At 30.8% G+C, this 17710-nt stretch overlaps 1 protein-coding gene across 2 annotated transcripts; it reads left to right on the top strand.

Annotated features, from left to right (window-relative positions):
- The first annotated feature begins 1388 nt into the window (after window positions 1–1388).
- Window positions 1389–17060, top strand: LOC127716269 (uncharacterized). 2 transcript variants are annotated; one of them, XM_052222429.1, is made up of 6 exons: window positions 1389–1503; window positions 1928–2004; window positions 3075–3186; window positions 3461–3519; window positions 12239–12301; window positions 14603–17060. In XM_052222429.1, exons 1-6 carry the CDS (start codon window positions 1421–1423, stop codon window positions 15247–15249), a joined length of 1041 nt encoding a protein of 346 aa, XP_052078389.1. In that variant the 5' UTR covers window positions 1389–1420; the 3' UTR covers window positions 15250–17060. The 2 variants fall into 2 exon arrangements, with proteins under 2 accessions (XP_052078389.1, XP_052078390.1); XM_052222430.1 differs by lacking the exons at window positions 12239–12301; window positions 14603–17060 and having other exon boundaries at window positions 3461–3556.
- The last annotated feature ends 650 nt before the right edge of the window (window positions 17061–17710 follow it).

The following is a 17710-nucleotide window of genomic DNA, read 5'->3' as shown; positions in this document are numbered from 1 at the left end:
TGCTTCTTTATTCATACAGTTTTACTCGCCTATTGATTTTGATTGAAGTTAACCAGCCAGTAATATAATATATTTCAAAATAAAATGACTTGATTGTATTAAACTGCAGGTATATCAGGTGATTGTTTTAAATATATTAACGTCATAAATCATACAGGTGGTAGATGTGTTTCGTACATACCGAAATAATAAAAAAAAAAAAATAATAATTAACTAACACTTAGCAGACATAAAAGTTTTGGTACCTGCCTATGAAATGTCATTCCAAAATGCATGATAAGCCCTTTTGTTCGACAGAAAAATCCTTAACACATTCCATTGTTTTGGAATTTCGGAAAACATCTTGAAATATATTAGAACGTTGGTCTTTTCACGCTTTTTTGTAGTGACATCAATGGAAATAACGCTTAAATTGTCGTTTGTACTTATAGTCACTTGGTATACAATGCGTTGCATACCTACATTTAATTGTTCTAAAAAAAACGTAGGTTTTTCGTGATACTAAAGTTGAGGTTTTAATTTGAATTGTTCTGAAATAAATGATAAAATTTAATTACGTATAAAGTATAATTGTTACTAATGGCGACAACTTCATTTTTGTGATAAGCGTGATTCTGTAAAGTTTAACCATTTTAACCTCTCTGTAAAAATGGTAAATAATTATATATAGTATTAAACGCTTCACTATTTCTGGGGTTGTGAGTTGAAATGTACGGTAAAACGTTTTCTTTTGAATGTGATTTAGTTTTCCTTAGTTACTGTAAGCTAAATGATTTTGCTCTGGTTATACCGTCATATATATAAATGCCACAATGAAAGCGGATAGCAGAGAAAATAAAACGAGGTAAATGTGTACGGTACAATATGTTCAACATGCATATTTATCCAAGATCAAATTTGTCCGAGGGAGTAACTGTTGGAGTCTTAGATTCTTAAAATCGTCCTAACTGGTACGTCTCCAACTTTTCTGACATACATATATTATTTATGTTTGATCGGTGATGTGGAAAATTATTACGTTAAGGTTTTACTTCCCTTTGTCAGACAAAATTCAGTTCAAATTATGTTCTGGTAAATAAACATACTGAAACGTTTAAACCGATACATGTATACATGTTATACAGTAAGTTATGTAAACCTTCTCAATTATTAAAAGGTCACATCTATTTATCTAACATGTAAATTGAAAATCGTTAGAAATAATTGCACTTTTAAGGTTGTAAATTGATGAAATTGCGGGGTATTTTTTTTGGAGCGAGATGCAATTACATTACATATATCAATTAAACATGTAACAATTTCAATTGATCATTCAATTGATTAAAAAAAACACTTGAAATTTTGTATCAGGAAACAAAAGTTGGGATTTTTTGACATCTCGCTTATGACTTTATGACTATAGTCTGTGACTGCGCACAATATGGCAATTTGGATATTCATGTATAATGTTTATTTTTTTCTTTCATGCTATGCAAACATATGTTTCCATGGTGTTGATCGAAGGTAAGGAATTTATATTACACAAGGTTTTTTTTATTCAATAATTATATTTCAGCATTGAACTTGTTGGGATAACGTGAAAAACAAATACAAAGTGCATTATTATTAACAAATTATATGACACTTCAAATTATAAACACTTTGAATTTGTGTATGGCTGTATCGATCAAGTGGTGATATCATTAGGAAAAATGTGATTAGGAAAACCAGTGGACACACACAAGATATGTAAATTAGGCACTTGACCACTGATTCAACACAACAAAGCTACCATCTTCTGGGATGACAAAAGAGAAGACTATAACATGTATAATAATAGCTAAAAACAACATTGAAATGCATCAAATTTCACCTCTTTCATCTATTCTTTTATCGTGCATCACTTTCGTTTGAAAATACAAATATATTATCTTTTTATCATTTACAGATCAAATGAAGATTCTGTGTATAATAAAGACTATTTTTGTTGTGACTGCTATGAAAAAATAGGCACAGCATGTGTTGGTAAGATCATTTACAGTTTTTAATTGCAAATCTGGAATAAACCAAATTGTTCAACAAAAATGTGTTGAAAGACTTTCTCATATGTACACTGTATGCTCTTTAAAAATATTGTTTGCTTATTCATCCCAAAAAATTTGGTGACGATGGTTTTTCAAGGTAAATGTTCTAATTGTTTTAGAGAAAGCATATTACATTAAAAGTCTTGGCTTTTAGTTGTAGTTTCAATCGGGTAAATAACTCTCCAGGGAACTTGAATGTCATATGAATCTTACAAAACTGATGAATATAAATGTAACTCACAATACATTCACATATTTCACTTTTTTATTATCAGAACTTTGATTTTTTATCTGGTGTTTTTACCGGATCAATCATTGTGCTTGTCCACTATCCATTGTCATTTATTGTTGTTGTATGTCTCAACTGAAAAATAGAATTACTTTCGCCGTCTTACATCCTCATAAACCAAAATTATGCAATATCGCATAACGTACATTACCATTTGGCCAAATCAACCTTCCCATTGTGGTTGATGCTTGCCGTGAAGGAGGCACTAACTCTGTCCATACATCCTATATCGACCTATTTTAAAGTTATTTGTTTTACTCATATATTCCCTTTGATTTATACATATAACGTTTAGTAAAACGAAACAATGTGGTAGTAAATCATCTCTTGAGAGAAATATTGCTTGTTTGAAGGTTAGAACGTGAATCCAAAGTACATTTTCTTTGAGTAAAATAAATAAGGAATAGAACGATGAGTGATTTGTCAACTAGGAAATGGATTATTTGCTATTTAGAAAAAAGAAATTCAGCTCAAAGTCTGGGTTAGCAATTTACTTGTTTTCAATAGGGACTGAGCCCTGACGTTCCAAGTAATAAAAATTCCGTGAGATGTCAGAGCCACTCGTAATAATGTCTAGTCAGGACTGTTAGTAACAGGAGATACACAAAATGCCAAAAGAAAATGACATGACTCTGGTGAGATTATTAAATATCGACAAAGTATTTGATACATTTATTTATTATAAAAATGATGATAAACACTAAATTTACATTTATTTTAAGAATGTGATATAGGATACACATCATCAAAAGGTGAGCCATGCGAGCCTTGTTCTGGAAAAAGATACGGATATCGATGTGCTGATAAATGTCTGTTATGTACAGCAAATCAAAGGTTTGTAAGAACCTCAAATAATGATTTTCTTACTGAAATGTATTTTTTATCAATTAAAAAGAACCCATGACATCTTTATTGTTGATATTATTTTGTAACATTATCCACTTTACATTATAAATTCATTGTTAATAAAAAAAAGGTCAATGAAACATAAGTTTAAGATATTTGAAAGGCAACAATTTAATTTTGAAAAAATTAACGTAACATTTGCAGCACGAACCCTTTTCTGTACTTTCTAATGTGAACAATGACTGAAACTTACGTATTTCAGGTGTGATCATATTCATGGATGTATGAATGTATCGACAACAGACAGCACACAGTTGTCAGGTAGTTTTAACTTTGAAAAATAACGGGGTGATAATTACGTTATAAGGTTCACTGTTCAGTGTATATATAAAGTGCGAATCCAGACAGTTTATTTTCACTGTCATATGCGAGTATTACTATTGTAGAATAAAGGATGATGGGAAAAACTGTGTTTGTTTATGTTTTAAAAATACAAAATAATTGATTTGAATGTATGTTTTAACACAATTTCATTAGACTATGACTTTACTATATACAATAACATGATTTAAGTCCCAAAATATGTTATTAAAGCAACAGAATCTAGAATAAAGTTATTGAAAGCGATTCATTTTGACATTCGTGCGATGCATTATCACTGTAAGTGCGATCATTTTTGATGTGGGATTTTTTTAGATGCGAAGAATTTTCATTGTGGTTTTATGTGATAATTGGACATGTAAAAACTTACCATAATATTCATTTGATGAATCAAATATTGATGATCTTTACAATTTAGAAATCTAAACTTATCGTACATGCTTAACCACCGTACAGTTGATTGTGGACATTGTGCGTTTTAAGCGATATAGAACAAGCCGAGAGAAGCCGATATATAATATAAAAAATGTTCTGAGTTATGTACATTATTTGAAAACAAAAGTCTATTTTATACATTGTATGCATGTTAAGTGATCAGTATTGTAATCCATTGTAATCATTTTGATTTTTTAAAATAGCCATCGGTTTATAAAATTGTTTATATTGTACCGTTCGTTGCGCGTTTTCAAACAGTACTGTACCCTCCGTCTCTTAAAATATCGAGAAGAAAATATGCTGTCTCCTTTGAAATACCCATCTTTTATTGTTTGTAACGACTTAACTATTTGACATTTTTATCATTTCATATTGAAAATTAAAGCACCTGAATTTTGTGTATGTTTAATGTGGGACCAAGTAGAGCCCACGCATCAGGAGCACTTGATGAGGGTGTAGATCTGGGGGTCCGTCATTTCTGTATTCTTTATTTTTTTCGCAGACTATTTTTTATCTTTAAAAATAATGACTATTCTGTAATTGCTTGATAACTGTATTCTGGACATTGTTCTTTTCTGTAATCGGTATATGTTTACCCAATTCTTTAATTTTTGCAGTTATTCTTTATATTTTAGCACCCCATTAATCTCTATTCTTTATTTTTATGTCCATTTTCTCTATTCTTTATTTTTTGGCCCAATATTCTCTATTCTGTAAATTCATCTTGCAATCAAGTTTCTGAAAGATTTGGAAAAATAACTCTAAAAATCTAGAATTATGTTATGTACTTATTTTTACCATATTGATCGCTCCTTTGAGTTGCCAAAATGCACAACAAATTGGCAATGAACAGTCCTAAACAAAAATAATATAAAGACAACGAAACATGACGAAATCCGGAGATTGATCTTTAAACATGTATAAATGAATTATAACAACGGGTTTCTCATCCGTTGTGACTATTTTCAATAAACGTGTGTATAAATTACCTGTAAACATCGCGTAACAAAGATTCGGTGTAACACAAACTTGATTAAACTTTTAATAAAAGCATGGTACATGTGATATGAAGACTCGAAAACTAAATGTGATCGTGCTTTTAATGATTTTTTTTGTTGTTTAAATTAATGTTGGGTGTTCAGTATTATATAAAATAAACAATGCTGTCAGGAAGCAATAAACTTTGTTTTCCTAAACATGTTAACCTACTGTTACGGCGATAAGTCTTCGAAAAAATATTTGGACGTTCTATCTACAAACTTTGCTTCGGTACACAGCAACGTCCGAAATCAACTGTACAGTTATGATACAAGTGATATGGAACCATTAAAATTTGTAACAATAAACTGTTCTCAATATGTCATTGTATTTTCAAATTGCGTACTCCCTTTATGTTCAATATATACGCACTGATGAAGTTGCATCGATACTTGATGTATAGCTCCTTAGATATAAACATAAACTGAAAACGTAACCAGTCACTCCAGCGTAAAACATAGGTCGTTGTGTGAACGATCTTTATTATGCAAGATGCATTCATTAATGACGTTTTTATTAGTATGTGATGTATAGTGCACTAGATATAGACCGAAACCCAAAACTTAATCATAGTTTTCGGTGGCCGTTAATGTTCTTCACTGTGCAAGGTATATGTTTTCAATGATAACATGTCATTGGAATGGATAAATTTAAACCTTCATATATATATCCTGACAAACTATTAAAAGAAAAGAATTGAATATTTTTAGCAATAAAAGCTCTTATTTTTACAGAATTCATTTTTGTAGTTCGTAAGACTTTCAATCACAAAGTAAACATTATCAAATCCTTCTGAGTTAATTTAGTTTGTCAGCGAGTCGGCTGAATTAACACTCTATTTGATGAAAATGAAAAAGATTTCTACTGTGAAAATGCACCGCATATACAATAGAAATGAATGGCCCCTACAGTGAAAATGAAAGTATTGCATCATTATTCGACAGTAAACACGAAAAGCATAACGAAAACACTTTAATGCAATTTAACTCAATATCAACAAACTGAATAACAAAAACTGTTTAAAGTTATACAACATTAATGATTATGTTAGAAGGCATATATTTCTGACAATAAAACTTTACTGCTGCTTTTAAAATCTCCTGCACGCTCTGTTCGTGAAATGTTCTTAATATATACCTATTTGAGTAGCAATTTCACACCTGGGTCGCTGTAATTGCTATATAAACCCGTTTACATCTCTTACCTGTATTATGAGTTTATCAAAACGATCCATAATTTAATGTATTATTCATTGTTTTATTCCAAAATCATTAACGTTTCGTCTGTTTATTTATCATTCTACATTAGAAATTCATGGCAAATAAAGTGAAAATGGTATTTCAGGATTCGCACTTTATATACACTGCTGTTGTTGATTTTGAAATCTTGAAAGCTAACAGACATTTTGCTTAAATCATATTATTGTACGTTTGCCAAACACGTCTTTTTTTCTAATTTTTCAAATTGACCCTTTTGCTATGAGTAAAAGAAACTAAAACACGAACCATTGATAAGATGCCAGGGAAGCATACAGAACATTGATTAAAGAAGAATACAATGGAAACAAATCTGTTTAAAAGAATTGGACGTTTGCTGACAGGTCACAGGAAAAAAACTATGACAGCTTTGAGGTGTCATATTTTTCTGTTTCTTGAGACTGAGGATTTGTTCACTTTTTTCAGTCACTATATAAAGTTACAACTCATATCAATACGAACACATAACAGAAGCCGGAAAGGTAATGCCTTTGTATGGAACGCCGTATCTGTCTTATAGTGTAAATATTTAATGTGTTTTGTCGCTTTGTCTTTACGTCCCGTCATTTCTTCTTTATGTTATGTGTAAGTGCCTTTATTTCCTGACATAGCATCTCTGTGTTATGTCAAATTAATAATTTGTTTTGTCAAACAATTGAATGATATATCATTGCTATTCTTTGTTATGTGCAATATGCATTACATTATGTTGTAACTATTTATATATTCTGTGAATATTTCTAAACTTTATGATCAACTTTATGATCGACCACCTTTACGTTCTTTCACATTCCCTCTATGTTGTGTCTATTCTTTCTTTAAGTAAGTCAGTTAATAATTGCGTCCAAATGGGATTGTTATGTTGAATGTTCAAAACGTTTTGTTTTGATATATCTTTGTTCTATGAAAACTTCATGATATTATATTTTAATGGCTTTGTGTTGCGTTTATAGATATGTATCTTCTGTGACAAATATAATATATCATGGTATAGCTTATATTCGTTTTGCCAAACAATTTATACTTTCTGTTAACATTCAAGATGTCATGTGAATCTAATGGTACGTTATGTGCAAACACGTATTACATTATGTGCAAACAAACACCTATTATGTTATGTGTAAATACATATTACGTAATGTGCAAACACCTATTACGTTATGTGCAAATACCTATGACATTATGTGCAAACACGTATTACGTTATGTGCAAACACCTTTGACGTTATGTGCAAACACCTACTACGTTAAGTACAAATACCTATTACATTATGTGCAAACACCTATTACGTTATGTGTAAACACCTATTACATTATGTGCAAACACTTCTAACGCTACGTGCAAACACCTATTACGTTAATGGCAAACACCTATTTCGTTAATGGCAAACACCTATAACGTTATGTGCAAACACCTATTACGTTATGGTAAACGCCTTTTTAACACAGATTAAAACAAAATGCATCAATGATATATACATTTACAGTTATCGAAAATTAAAGGAAATCAAAAGAATGTTACATGTTAAAAACAAAATCCAACCGTTATTCTTTACGGAGAATGTGAACGGAGAATAAATTGATGCTCTCTCTCACACCCGCCAACCGGGTCAGTATATAGGTCGCTTTAGTTTGCATACATACTTATATATATATACATATAAATATATAATAACTGTGCCTTAAATTCATTAAACATGTACATATACGTGTATATGCATATTATGTATAGTCTACCTTCATTCCTCAATATAGTTTTAGTATTACTGTTAAATATTTTCACGGGAAGGGGGGGATCTTCAACATGAATGTTTGGGTACAGATGTGCAGCCGGGATTTCAAAAACACCCCCATGCATATATTGAAGTCTTGTGAAATCACGACCCATAAAAATATTTCATGGCAAAATCAGTACCTATTCACATATTCCTCAGATACCACATATTATTTTTTTAAGATTTTAACGTGATTTTAAACGATAAATCAGGATTTGTACAAAAATTTAATCGAAAGATGAAAATTACTGACCCATTGACATATTACCTTGCTGAAAACGCAACCCATTGATATATTTGACGTATCAAAAAAGTGACCCATTCCAGCGGCACATATGTATATGCCTTCATATAGGTAGAGAAACCCATCCACCCGTGAACGTTTTGGCGAGTAATTATATGAACTATGACGGACTGGTCGACTGTGTTACTTTGTAGTATAAAAGCAAAATAAAAAACTAAAAACAACCAAAAACAAATTCAAAAGAAAAAACAAACAAAAAAAAAAAAAAAAAAAACAACCAAATACATATGATAGTTCCTAATGAAATATAAATTATTCACTGATAGATATTTCGTGAGTTCCTGATATTGTTTAGAAATTTCATCATATTGTTCACCTTGTGTCGTCTGTGATATAATTATACAATTAAAGCATTTCTTGATTAAACATTAGAATAAAGGTCCTCTTTTTGAAAGATTTCTCGGTAAAATCCTACTTTTTATGTTGAATGTCTATACTTTATCCTGGTAAATGTTTTTGGGTAGTTTACAAGAAGTGCAGCCGGAATGAACAATAACATTTCCCATTGTTTCTCCCGACTGCACCCCCGTACTAGAAATATAACGGGTGTAAGGATAATTTAGTATTTAAGATTATTGATTATTGGCGAATAAGAATTGAATATGGTCCCTAAATTACACTCCCGATAGGCTATTTGAGCGAGAAACGTAAGTCAGTTTGATGCTACCAATGCAATGACGTCTCCCATGATTGATGTAGCAGATTATGAATCCTGTAAAGAATTTAGATTTTATTGCCGGTCATTTCCCATACATCGTGTATATTATTCTGAATATCATTCCAAAGACATACTGGTATTTAGTGATTCCTCCGTCCCTGACGAGGACACATACATTTCTGTCATCAGAGGCGTATTGAGAGGGGGCCAGGTGGTTTTTGGCAAAATTTGGAAATGAACGGCTATAAAATCTAAATTCTTTTAAGGATTCTTATCTGCTACATCAATCGTGGGAGACGTCATTGCATTGGTAGCATTAAACTAGCACACGTTTCTCGCTAGAATGGCCGACCGGGAGGGTAATTTAGGTTCATACAATTACTCGCCTAATTGTTCCCGGGGGAAAGGGGGTCTCTTTTGATATGAAGGTATATACATATGTGCCGCTGGAATGGGTCACTTTTTTGATACGTCAAATATATCAATGGATTGAGATTTCAGCAAGGTAATATGTCAATTGGTCAGTAATTTTCGTCTTTCGATAAGATTTTGTATAAATCTTGATCTATCGTTTAAAATCACGTTAAAATCTAAATAAATGAATATGTGATATCTGAAGAATATATGAATGGGTATTGATTTTCCATGAAATATTGTTATGGGCCATGATTTCACAAGACTTCAATATATGAATGGAGGGGGGGGGGGGACAAATCCCGACTGCACACGTATATGTAACGAAAAAACTCATGTTGAAACCCCATCCCCGTGAAACTGTTGAACAGTAATACTAAAACCATATCATTCATATTGAGGAATGAAGGTAGGCTACACATAATATGCATATACACGTATATGTACATGTTTTATGAATTTAAGGCGCAGCTAATATATATTTATATATATATTAGTATGTATGCAAACTAAAGCGACCTATATAATGACCCGGTTGGCGGACGTGAAAGAGAGCATCAATTTATTCTCCATTCACATTCTCCGTAAAGAATTGCGGTTGGATTTTATTTAACATTATTTTGATTTCCTTAATTTTTTATTACTGTAATTGTATATATCATTGATGCGTTTTGGTTTAATCTGTGTTAAAAAGGCATTTACCATAACGTTATAGGTGTTTGCTATTAAGGTAATAGGCGTTTGCACGTAACGTAATAAGTGTTTGCACATAATGTAATAGTTTTTTGCACATAATGTAATAGGTATTTGTACTTAACGTAATAGGTGTTTGCACATAACGTGAAAGGTGTTTGCACATAACGTTATAGATGTTTGCACATAATGCCATAGGTATTTGCACATAACGATATAAGTGTTTGCACATAATGTAATAGTCATTTGCATATAACGTAATAGGTGTTTGCACATAATGTAATACGTGTTTGCAGATAACGTACCATTAGATTCACATGACATCTTGAATGTTAACAGAAAGTATCAATTGGTTGGCAAATCGCATATAAGCTATACCATGATATATTATATTTTTCACAGAAGATACATATGTATAGACACAACTTAAAGCCATTAAAATATAATATCATGAAGTTTCTATAGAACAAAGATGTGACAAAACAAAACGTTTCGAACATTCTACATAACAATCACATTTGAGACGCAATTATCAACTGACTTACTTAAAGGAAGAATAGACACAACATAGAGGAAATGTGCTAGAATGTTTTAATGGTTGATCATAAAGTTTAGAGGTATTCACAAAATATACAGCAGTTACAACATAATGTAATGCATATTGCACACAACAAAGAATAGCAATGACATATCATACAATTGTTTTACAAAACAAATAATTAATTTGACATAACACAGAGATGCAGTGTCAGGAAATAAAGGCACTTACACATAACACAAAGAAGAAATGACGAGACGTAAAGACAAAGCGACAAAACACATTAAATATTTACACTATAAGACAGTTAAGGCGTTCTATACCTTTTCACAAAAGATTAGGAAAGAAAAAAAATCAAATATTCACGCAAGCAATATTTATTTTGGACAAGTACGATAAAGTTCATTAACTACAGACTCGTTGCCAAAATCGACAAACAAAAGTTAAAAATTATAGTCTCTGCTTACAAAACCCTTTTTCTTTCTTTTAATACAAATGTCATTGTCTTCATCATACAAATAGTTGCCAGACTGAACTTTTATGTCTGATTTTGGCACATAAATGACAAAAAGACTTCCAGACGACAGTGTACTTAACTTTTGATATTCTGAAATCCTCTATTAGCCGGTACAGAACTCAGCAAATACAAAAAAAAATAAAGTATTTGCCAGGATGACATGTTTGCACATGCAGTTTTATTTATATTAAGTCTGCCAACAGAGAAGTTATTTAATAAAGGTCCGATACAGAATGTTAACTGGTATAATCAATCAGTCAGATTCTAAAATCTGGTAATTGTTTCAAAGAGGTGTCAGAAAATGGAAGTGTGTATTTCGACAAATGGTAGAATTAACAATTTTAATGTTAAAGTTGTTGTAATTTGTCATATGTAATAAAATTTTCTTTTAGTATATACAACATGCACAATTATGACCCATAGAACGGGTTAATATTTAAAATTGCCTATCGTAAAAGATTATTTCCAAGAAGGTGCAGTTCAGAGCAAATGAATTTTTTAGAGTTGACAATTTTAGGTATGCACCTCTTCTATAAGACTGCGACTGTTCTTTAATTTATAATTTATAATTTTGTGTCATATCGCCGATAGGAATATTTTGCCTGAGTGCAGATTTGCATTGCGGGTGATGCAAGCATGGCAGGAGAGTATACCTTGTTGCCGTATCCGGTCTCGCTGAGTGATCGATCAACATTTCTTGGACACATTTTAGTCGTTCTTTTCAAAATTCAATTAAACAAGTACATAGATTTTAAGATGATATTGTTACAGGTAACATAAACCCATTATAGATACCATTTAAGAGAGTTACAATGTTAAAATAGATAACCAGTTATTCAAAACGTATGCATTGCACTAGTGAAAAGTAATCAGGTAAATCACCTTCAAAATATTCCAATTGAGTCAAATGTTTTGGGTTTTTTTTCTTAAATCTGTCAGTCTTAACTTATAGGACAAAGAAAAATCATAACAACCTCAACAAATTTATATCCTTTGTATTTGTTTCATATTTGTGCATTTTCATTTGTTTAGAATACAACGCCACTGCAGTTATGGAGTTTTATACAAACACTTCTACTATTGTCGACAGATATGGTAAACAATGTTTTTCAATCCTTTGATTTGTTTTTCATTTACTCGTGTTTTATTATGTTAAGTGGTTTTTATATTGTAAATGCTTATCAAAATATATATTAGAATTCATATCAATGGTTTGCTAAGTATCCTTAACATTGAGCATCTATCCTGACCTTGCCGAGTAAAATAATGGCAGAAGATATTTGATTAAAATATAGGTAAAATCATACAATATGAATAAAGGTGATATGGCACGAAAAATATGTACAGATTAGCTTCTCGTTAAATTACGGACAAGAAAAGGTAAGCACTGATCATATTGTTTTTTAGACCGATAAGCCAAATCTCAAAACATTTCTAAAACACATTTTTATTACAAGAACTTTTCATGCAAACAAAATACGAAACACAAAATAAAATTTAAAATGTCAGATTAGAATTTCATCAAGTGATTAACACTCTTGTTAAAACGGTATTTTAAAAACATAAATAGTTTTACAATACGAAAAAAACAACGATAAAAATCAATAGTCCAGAAATTATAACATAATGATGAAGATAAAGTACAATTGAACATGTTGAACGTGAACTAGAATGCTCTTGAAAAGTAAGCAGTTTAATGTGTGCTATTTGCAACATGAATGCTAAAAATGGGACTTGAGAGTTAATTAATTACATCTGGCGCTGTTCATTTGGTATCGTTAATGTTATTACAACCACTAGCTAAATACCTCTGATGGTGAACTATTAGTATTTAAAAATTTTCCCAGGCTAGTAGAAAGTACGTCGGTACAGACATGCCAATACGAATATTGGTTTATTTAAACAATTTTCTATACATTTCAGATTAAGGAATGCACTTTCTTAAGGAATAGCTCTGATTCCTTTCAGGTTATTTTGTTTTTATTTGCTCTTGATTATTTGTATTAAATTTTTGGACTGATGCTGTGATATTGGTACCGTTAATTTTATCAAAATAAATGCTGAACGGTACGTGTCAATTATATTTTCAGATATATTTGTAAATAATGCAGTATATATTATGTGCCTTGGGTGTTGTTGTATATTCGGCATAGTCTTAGCTGGAATAATTTCCTACAAACGACACAAGAAAAGAAGAACTATTCTAAATAGGCATGCTCATAATGAAACAATTCAACATCCGACAGAAATCAGAATCGAAAGCATCTACGAGGAAATTGATGACATTACACTTCCAGATCCTGATCAACAACGATATCTAAATGATATTAATGTTGAAAAATCTTCCAATGATTCGACAAGCTCAGATAAAAATAGTATATCAAACTCCGAAGAACAATATCTTAATCCATATCAAATAATCGTTCAAAATATTGAAAATCGCCCATACAGTTTTATAGGAAGAGGTGAAACAGAAATAGTCATCAATGCAGATACAACTGAAAGACTTGAGCAATATACAGAGGAATCTGATGAACGAAAAGAAAACAATATGAGAAAAGCATCTTTGAAAAAAAAATGTCATTCCCTTAATTATTCTGAAATTTTATTTATCAAAAGAACAGAAGCAGATAATGTAGATAAATACAAAAACACTCGAACATTTTCAAAACAATCTAAATCGAATCCGTGTTCGCAGGACAACACGGAATACGTTGAAATCGTCCACACTGTATAGCGTACACGCTATTGAAATAGTAAAGTAACTTTTCATGCAAACAAAATACGAAACACAAAATAAAATTTAAAATGTCAGATTAGAATTTCATCAAGTGATTAACACTCTTGTTAAAACGGTATTTTAAAAACATAAATAGTTTTACAATACGAAAAAAACAACGATAAAAATCAATAGTCCAGAAATTATAACATAATGATGAAGATAAAGTACAATTGAACATGTTGAACGTGAACTAGAATGCTCTTGAAAAGTAAGCAGTTTAATGTGTGCTATTTGCAACATGAATGCTAAAAATGGGACTTGAGAGTTAATTAATTACATCTGGCGCTGTTCATTTGGTATCGTTAATGTTATTACAACCACTAGCTAAATACCTCTGATGGTGAACTATTAGTATTTAAAAATTTTCCCAGGCTAGTAGAAAGTACGTCGGTACAGACATGCCAATACGAATATTGGTTTATTTAAACAATTTTCTATACATTTCAGATTAAGGAATGCACTTTCTTAAGGAATAGCTCTGATTCCTTTCAGGTTATTTTGTTTTTATTTGCTCTTGATTATTTGTATTAAATTTTTGGACTGATGCTGTGATATTGGTACCGTTAATTTTATCAAAATAAATGCTGAACGGTACGTGTCAATTATATTTTCAGATATATTTGTAAATAATGCAGTATATATTATGTGCCTTGGGTGTTGTTGTATATTCGGCATAGTCTTAGCTGGAATAATTTCCTACAAACGACACAAGAAAAGAAGAACTATTCTAAATAGGCATGCTCATAATGAAACAATTCAACATCCGACAGAAATCAGAATCGAAAGCATCTACGAGGAAATTGATGACATTACACTTCCAGATCCTGATCAACAACGATATCTAAATGATATTAATGTTGAAAAATCTTCCAATGATTCGACAAGCTCAGATAAAAATAGTATATCAAACTCCGAAGAACAATATCTTAATCCATATCAAATAATCGTTCAAAATATTGAAAATCGCCCATACAGTTTTATAGGAAGAGGTGAAACAGAAATAATCATCAATGCAGATACAACTGAAAGACTTGAGCAATATACAGAGGAATCTGATGAACGAAAAGAAAACAATATGAGAAAAGCATCTTTGAAAAAAAAATGTCATTCCCTTAATTATTCTGAAATTTTATTTATCAAAAGAACAGAAGCAGATAATGTAGATAAATACAAAAACACTCGAACATTTTCAAAACAATCTAAATCGAATCCGTGTTCGCAGGATAACACGGAATACGTTGAAATCGTCCACACTGTATAGCGTACACGCTATTGAAATAGTAAAGGATCATTTCTGCGTGTAGGATGTCTTGATGGAAAGAAATAATCCACGTATACAGAAAAAAAAAAGTTTGATTAAATTTAGTCATATATTTTATCTAAACGGGCGACACAACCATGATTTTTAGTATATTCATGTCAAATGCCCTTGTCGAATAAACATTTGCTCTGTACATACATGTACATACTATTACCCTTTATATCATTTGGCAAGGTATGTTGCAGTGGTCATGAAGTATTAAGATGAATGTAAACTATTGAACACGGAATTATATATTTACACATTAAATAATAATCCATTTGGGTAGTTACTATGCATCTGTAATTATTTATATTTTCTTAACCAGTGTACGATTGTATTTCTTATGTTATTAAAAATCTTAGAAAGGGATTTATTTTAGATTATGGCACATATATTAACATATTAAAGAGTAGTTACCTTAATGGTGCACTTATTGGCATTTGTACACACGGTGAATATTATATGTCACTTTCTAAAAAAGTTTACAATCGAAAGTTGATTAAATATGTTCGAATCTCGTAAAGCCATTTTACATTTACAAATCTAGATAAAAACAAAACTTAAAGGAATGGCAATCAGGGGTGAGACTGGGTGCACAATGTAAGCGCTCTTCCCATGAATATACCAGCACCTATACAAAAGTTTCCAATAAGATATAATAAATAAAACGACCACGTAGTTTATCCTTTACATTGTATACGTGTATGCCAGGAGATAGCAACAAAAGAAACTCTTCGTTAACTCCTGAATTGCGCTTCGGACGATTGAAATTTATAAAGTATTGTTTTCATTTTTCTGCAGAAGCACAACATAATACGAGTTAAAAGTTATCCATTTCTACATCTAATATAAGGATCGAAATTGGCGAGAAGCTGAATAAACATCCGTTGGCATACCATGTTGTAAAAATCTCGTTTTTATAATTAATGCTCATGATTATGAAAAAAAGAGCAAAGAAAAAGTCCCAAGATTTTACTTCACATATGTTAACAAGAGAACAAAAAAACTACAATTTAGAAATTTTAACTGAGATAACCTTTGTTTAACAGAAATGTCCTTCAGTCTCTAAACAGACAAAACAGCAAAACTTTATATATTCATATATAAATTGTATTTCGTCTTTTAGTATACCATGTTATATTAATTTTGAAATGTTCGATGCACAATCAAGGAAATAATTAACTGAATATAAAATCCATATTCTATTAAAAAATATTTCCCTAATAGAAACAACCAGACGAATAAGGATATATGTCTGGAAATATCACATGAGAACAATGGACTTCAAAATTATCTATCACACATTGACCCCATACAACGCTTTTCAATAGGCATATAACCTCGTTTTTTTGTATGTTTATATTACAAGGTTGAACATATGCCGTACTTAAGAAGAGTTCTTAAACCGAACAGACTAAAAGAAAACAAAAAAGTTAAGATCGCCATGGAAATATTTTAAGTGTGATTGAGAGAAACTAAAACAATTGCAAAGATTTAAAAATATTATATGTGTTTACGTTTAAATAAATCACAGTCTACATATACGCATATGTATATACGTACAAACAAAGATAAATATGATGCAAACGTTTTGAGCCAGTCTGTCCTGTCGTTTTCGTTGTAAATTCCCATAGAATATTGGAAAATCATAAAGAATATCAACAACATATAGAATAATATGCATTATCGATATGTTTTATTTTTTTATATATCAGCTGTATGTTGTATATAAGCAATCATTGTAGAAATACCATCTAACATCTAGAAAATAAAATATCAAATAAATAAATGTATGACTATCAAGTTATCAGTGTTGTTACTTCTCCTCAAACTGTATAGTCAATGTAAATTCGTTTGACGTTCAATACAGTTAACAATAAGGGCATGTGAGTATGGCATACGATACAGTTTTGATCCCACAGTGATATTTTTACGAACATTTGCATAATATTATTAGCTTTTTTTCACCAAGTAAATTCAAATATGCAATAAAAAATATACCTTCATGGGCTACTTCTAGAGATAAATGGGCTAAGAAATTTAGACATTAACTCAAAATTGCGGTTTCTTGGACATTTCTATCTGTTGGATAGACATACCTATATTTTGTTTCAAAAGAAAAACACAAGAGGATTTTTGTAAAAACACAAGACAAATCTTCTTTACATAAGTATGCTCTAAATTTGTGTAAGAATTCTTTGGAAATAATCCGTTTTTATCAAATTTTCATGATTTTAGAAAAAAAAACCGTCATTGTTTGCTGTATAATCAATCTTATTTAAAAAATGTCCATCGGTGATTTTTTTCTTAAAAATTGGTACAAATAATCATCGTACATAATCAAACCAAATATCATGTTTTAAAAAGAGTGGTCAATGTACTCGCTTTCAAGCTAATGATTAAAATCAGTCGAACAAAT

Source organism: Mytilus californianus, unplaced genomic scaffold (assembly GCF_021869535.1).
Source record: "Mytilus californianus isolate M0D057914Y unplaced genomic scaffold, xbMytCali1.0.p SCAF_9, whole genome shotgun sequence".
NCBI lineage: Eukaryota > Metazoa > Mollusca > Bivalvia > Mytilida > Mytilidae > Mytilus > Mytilus californianus.
Note: the sequence above shows the minus strand (reverse complement) of the source record. Positions and strands in the feature narration are given on the sequence as shown.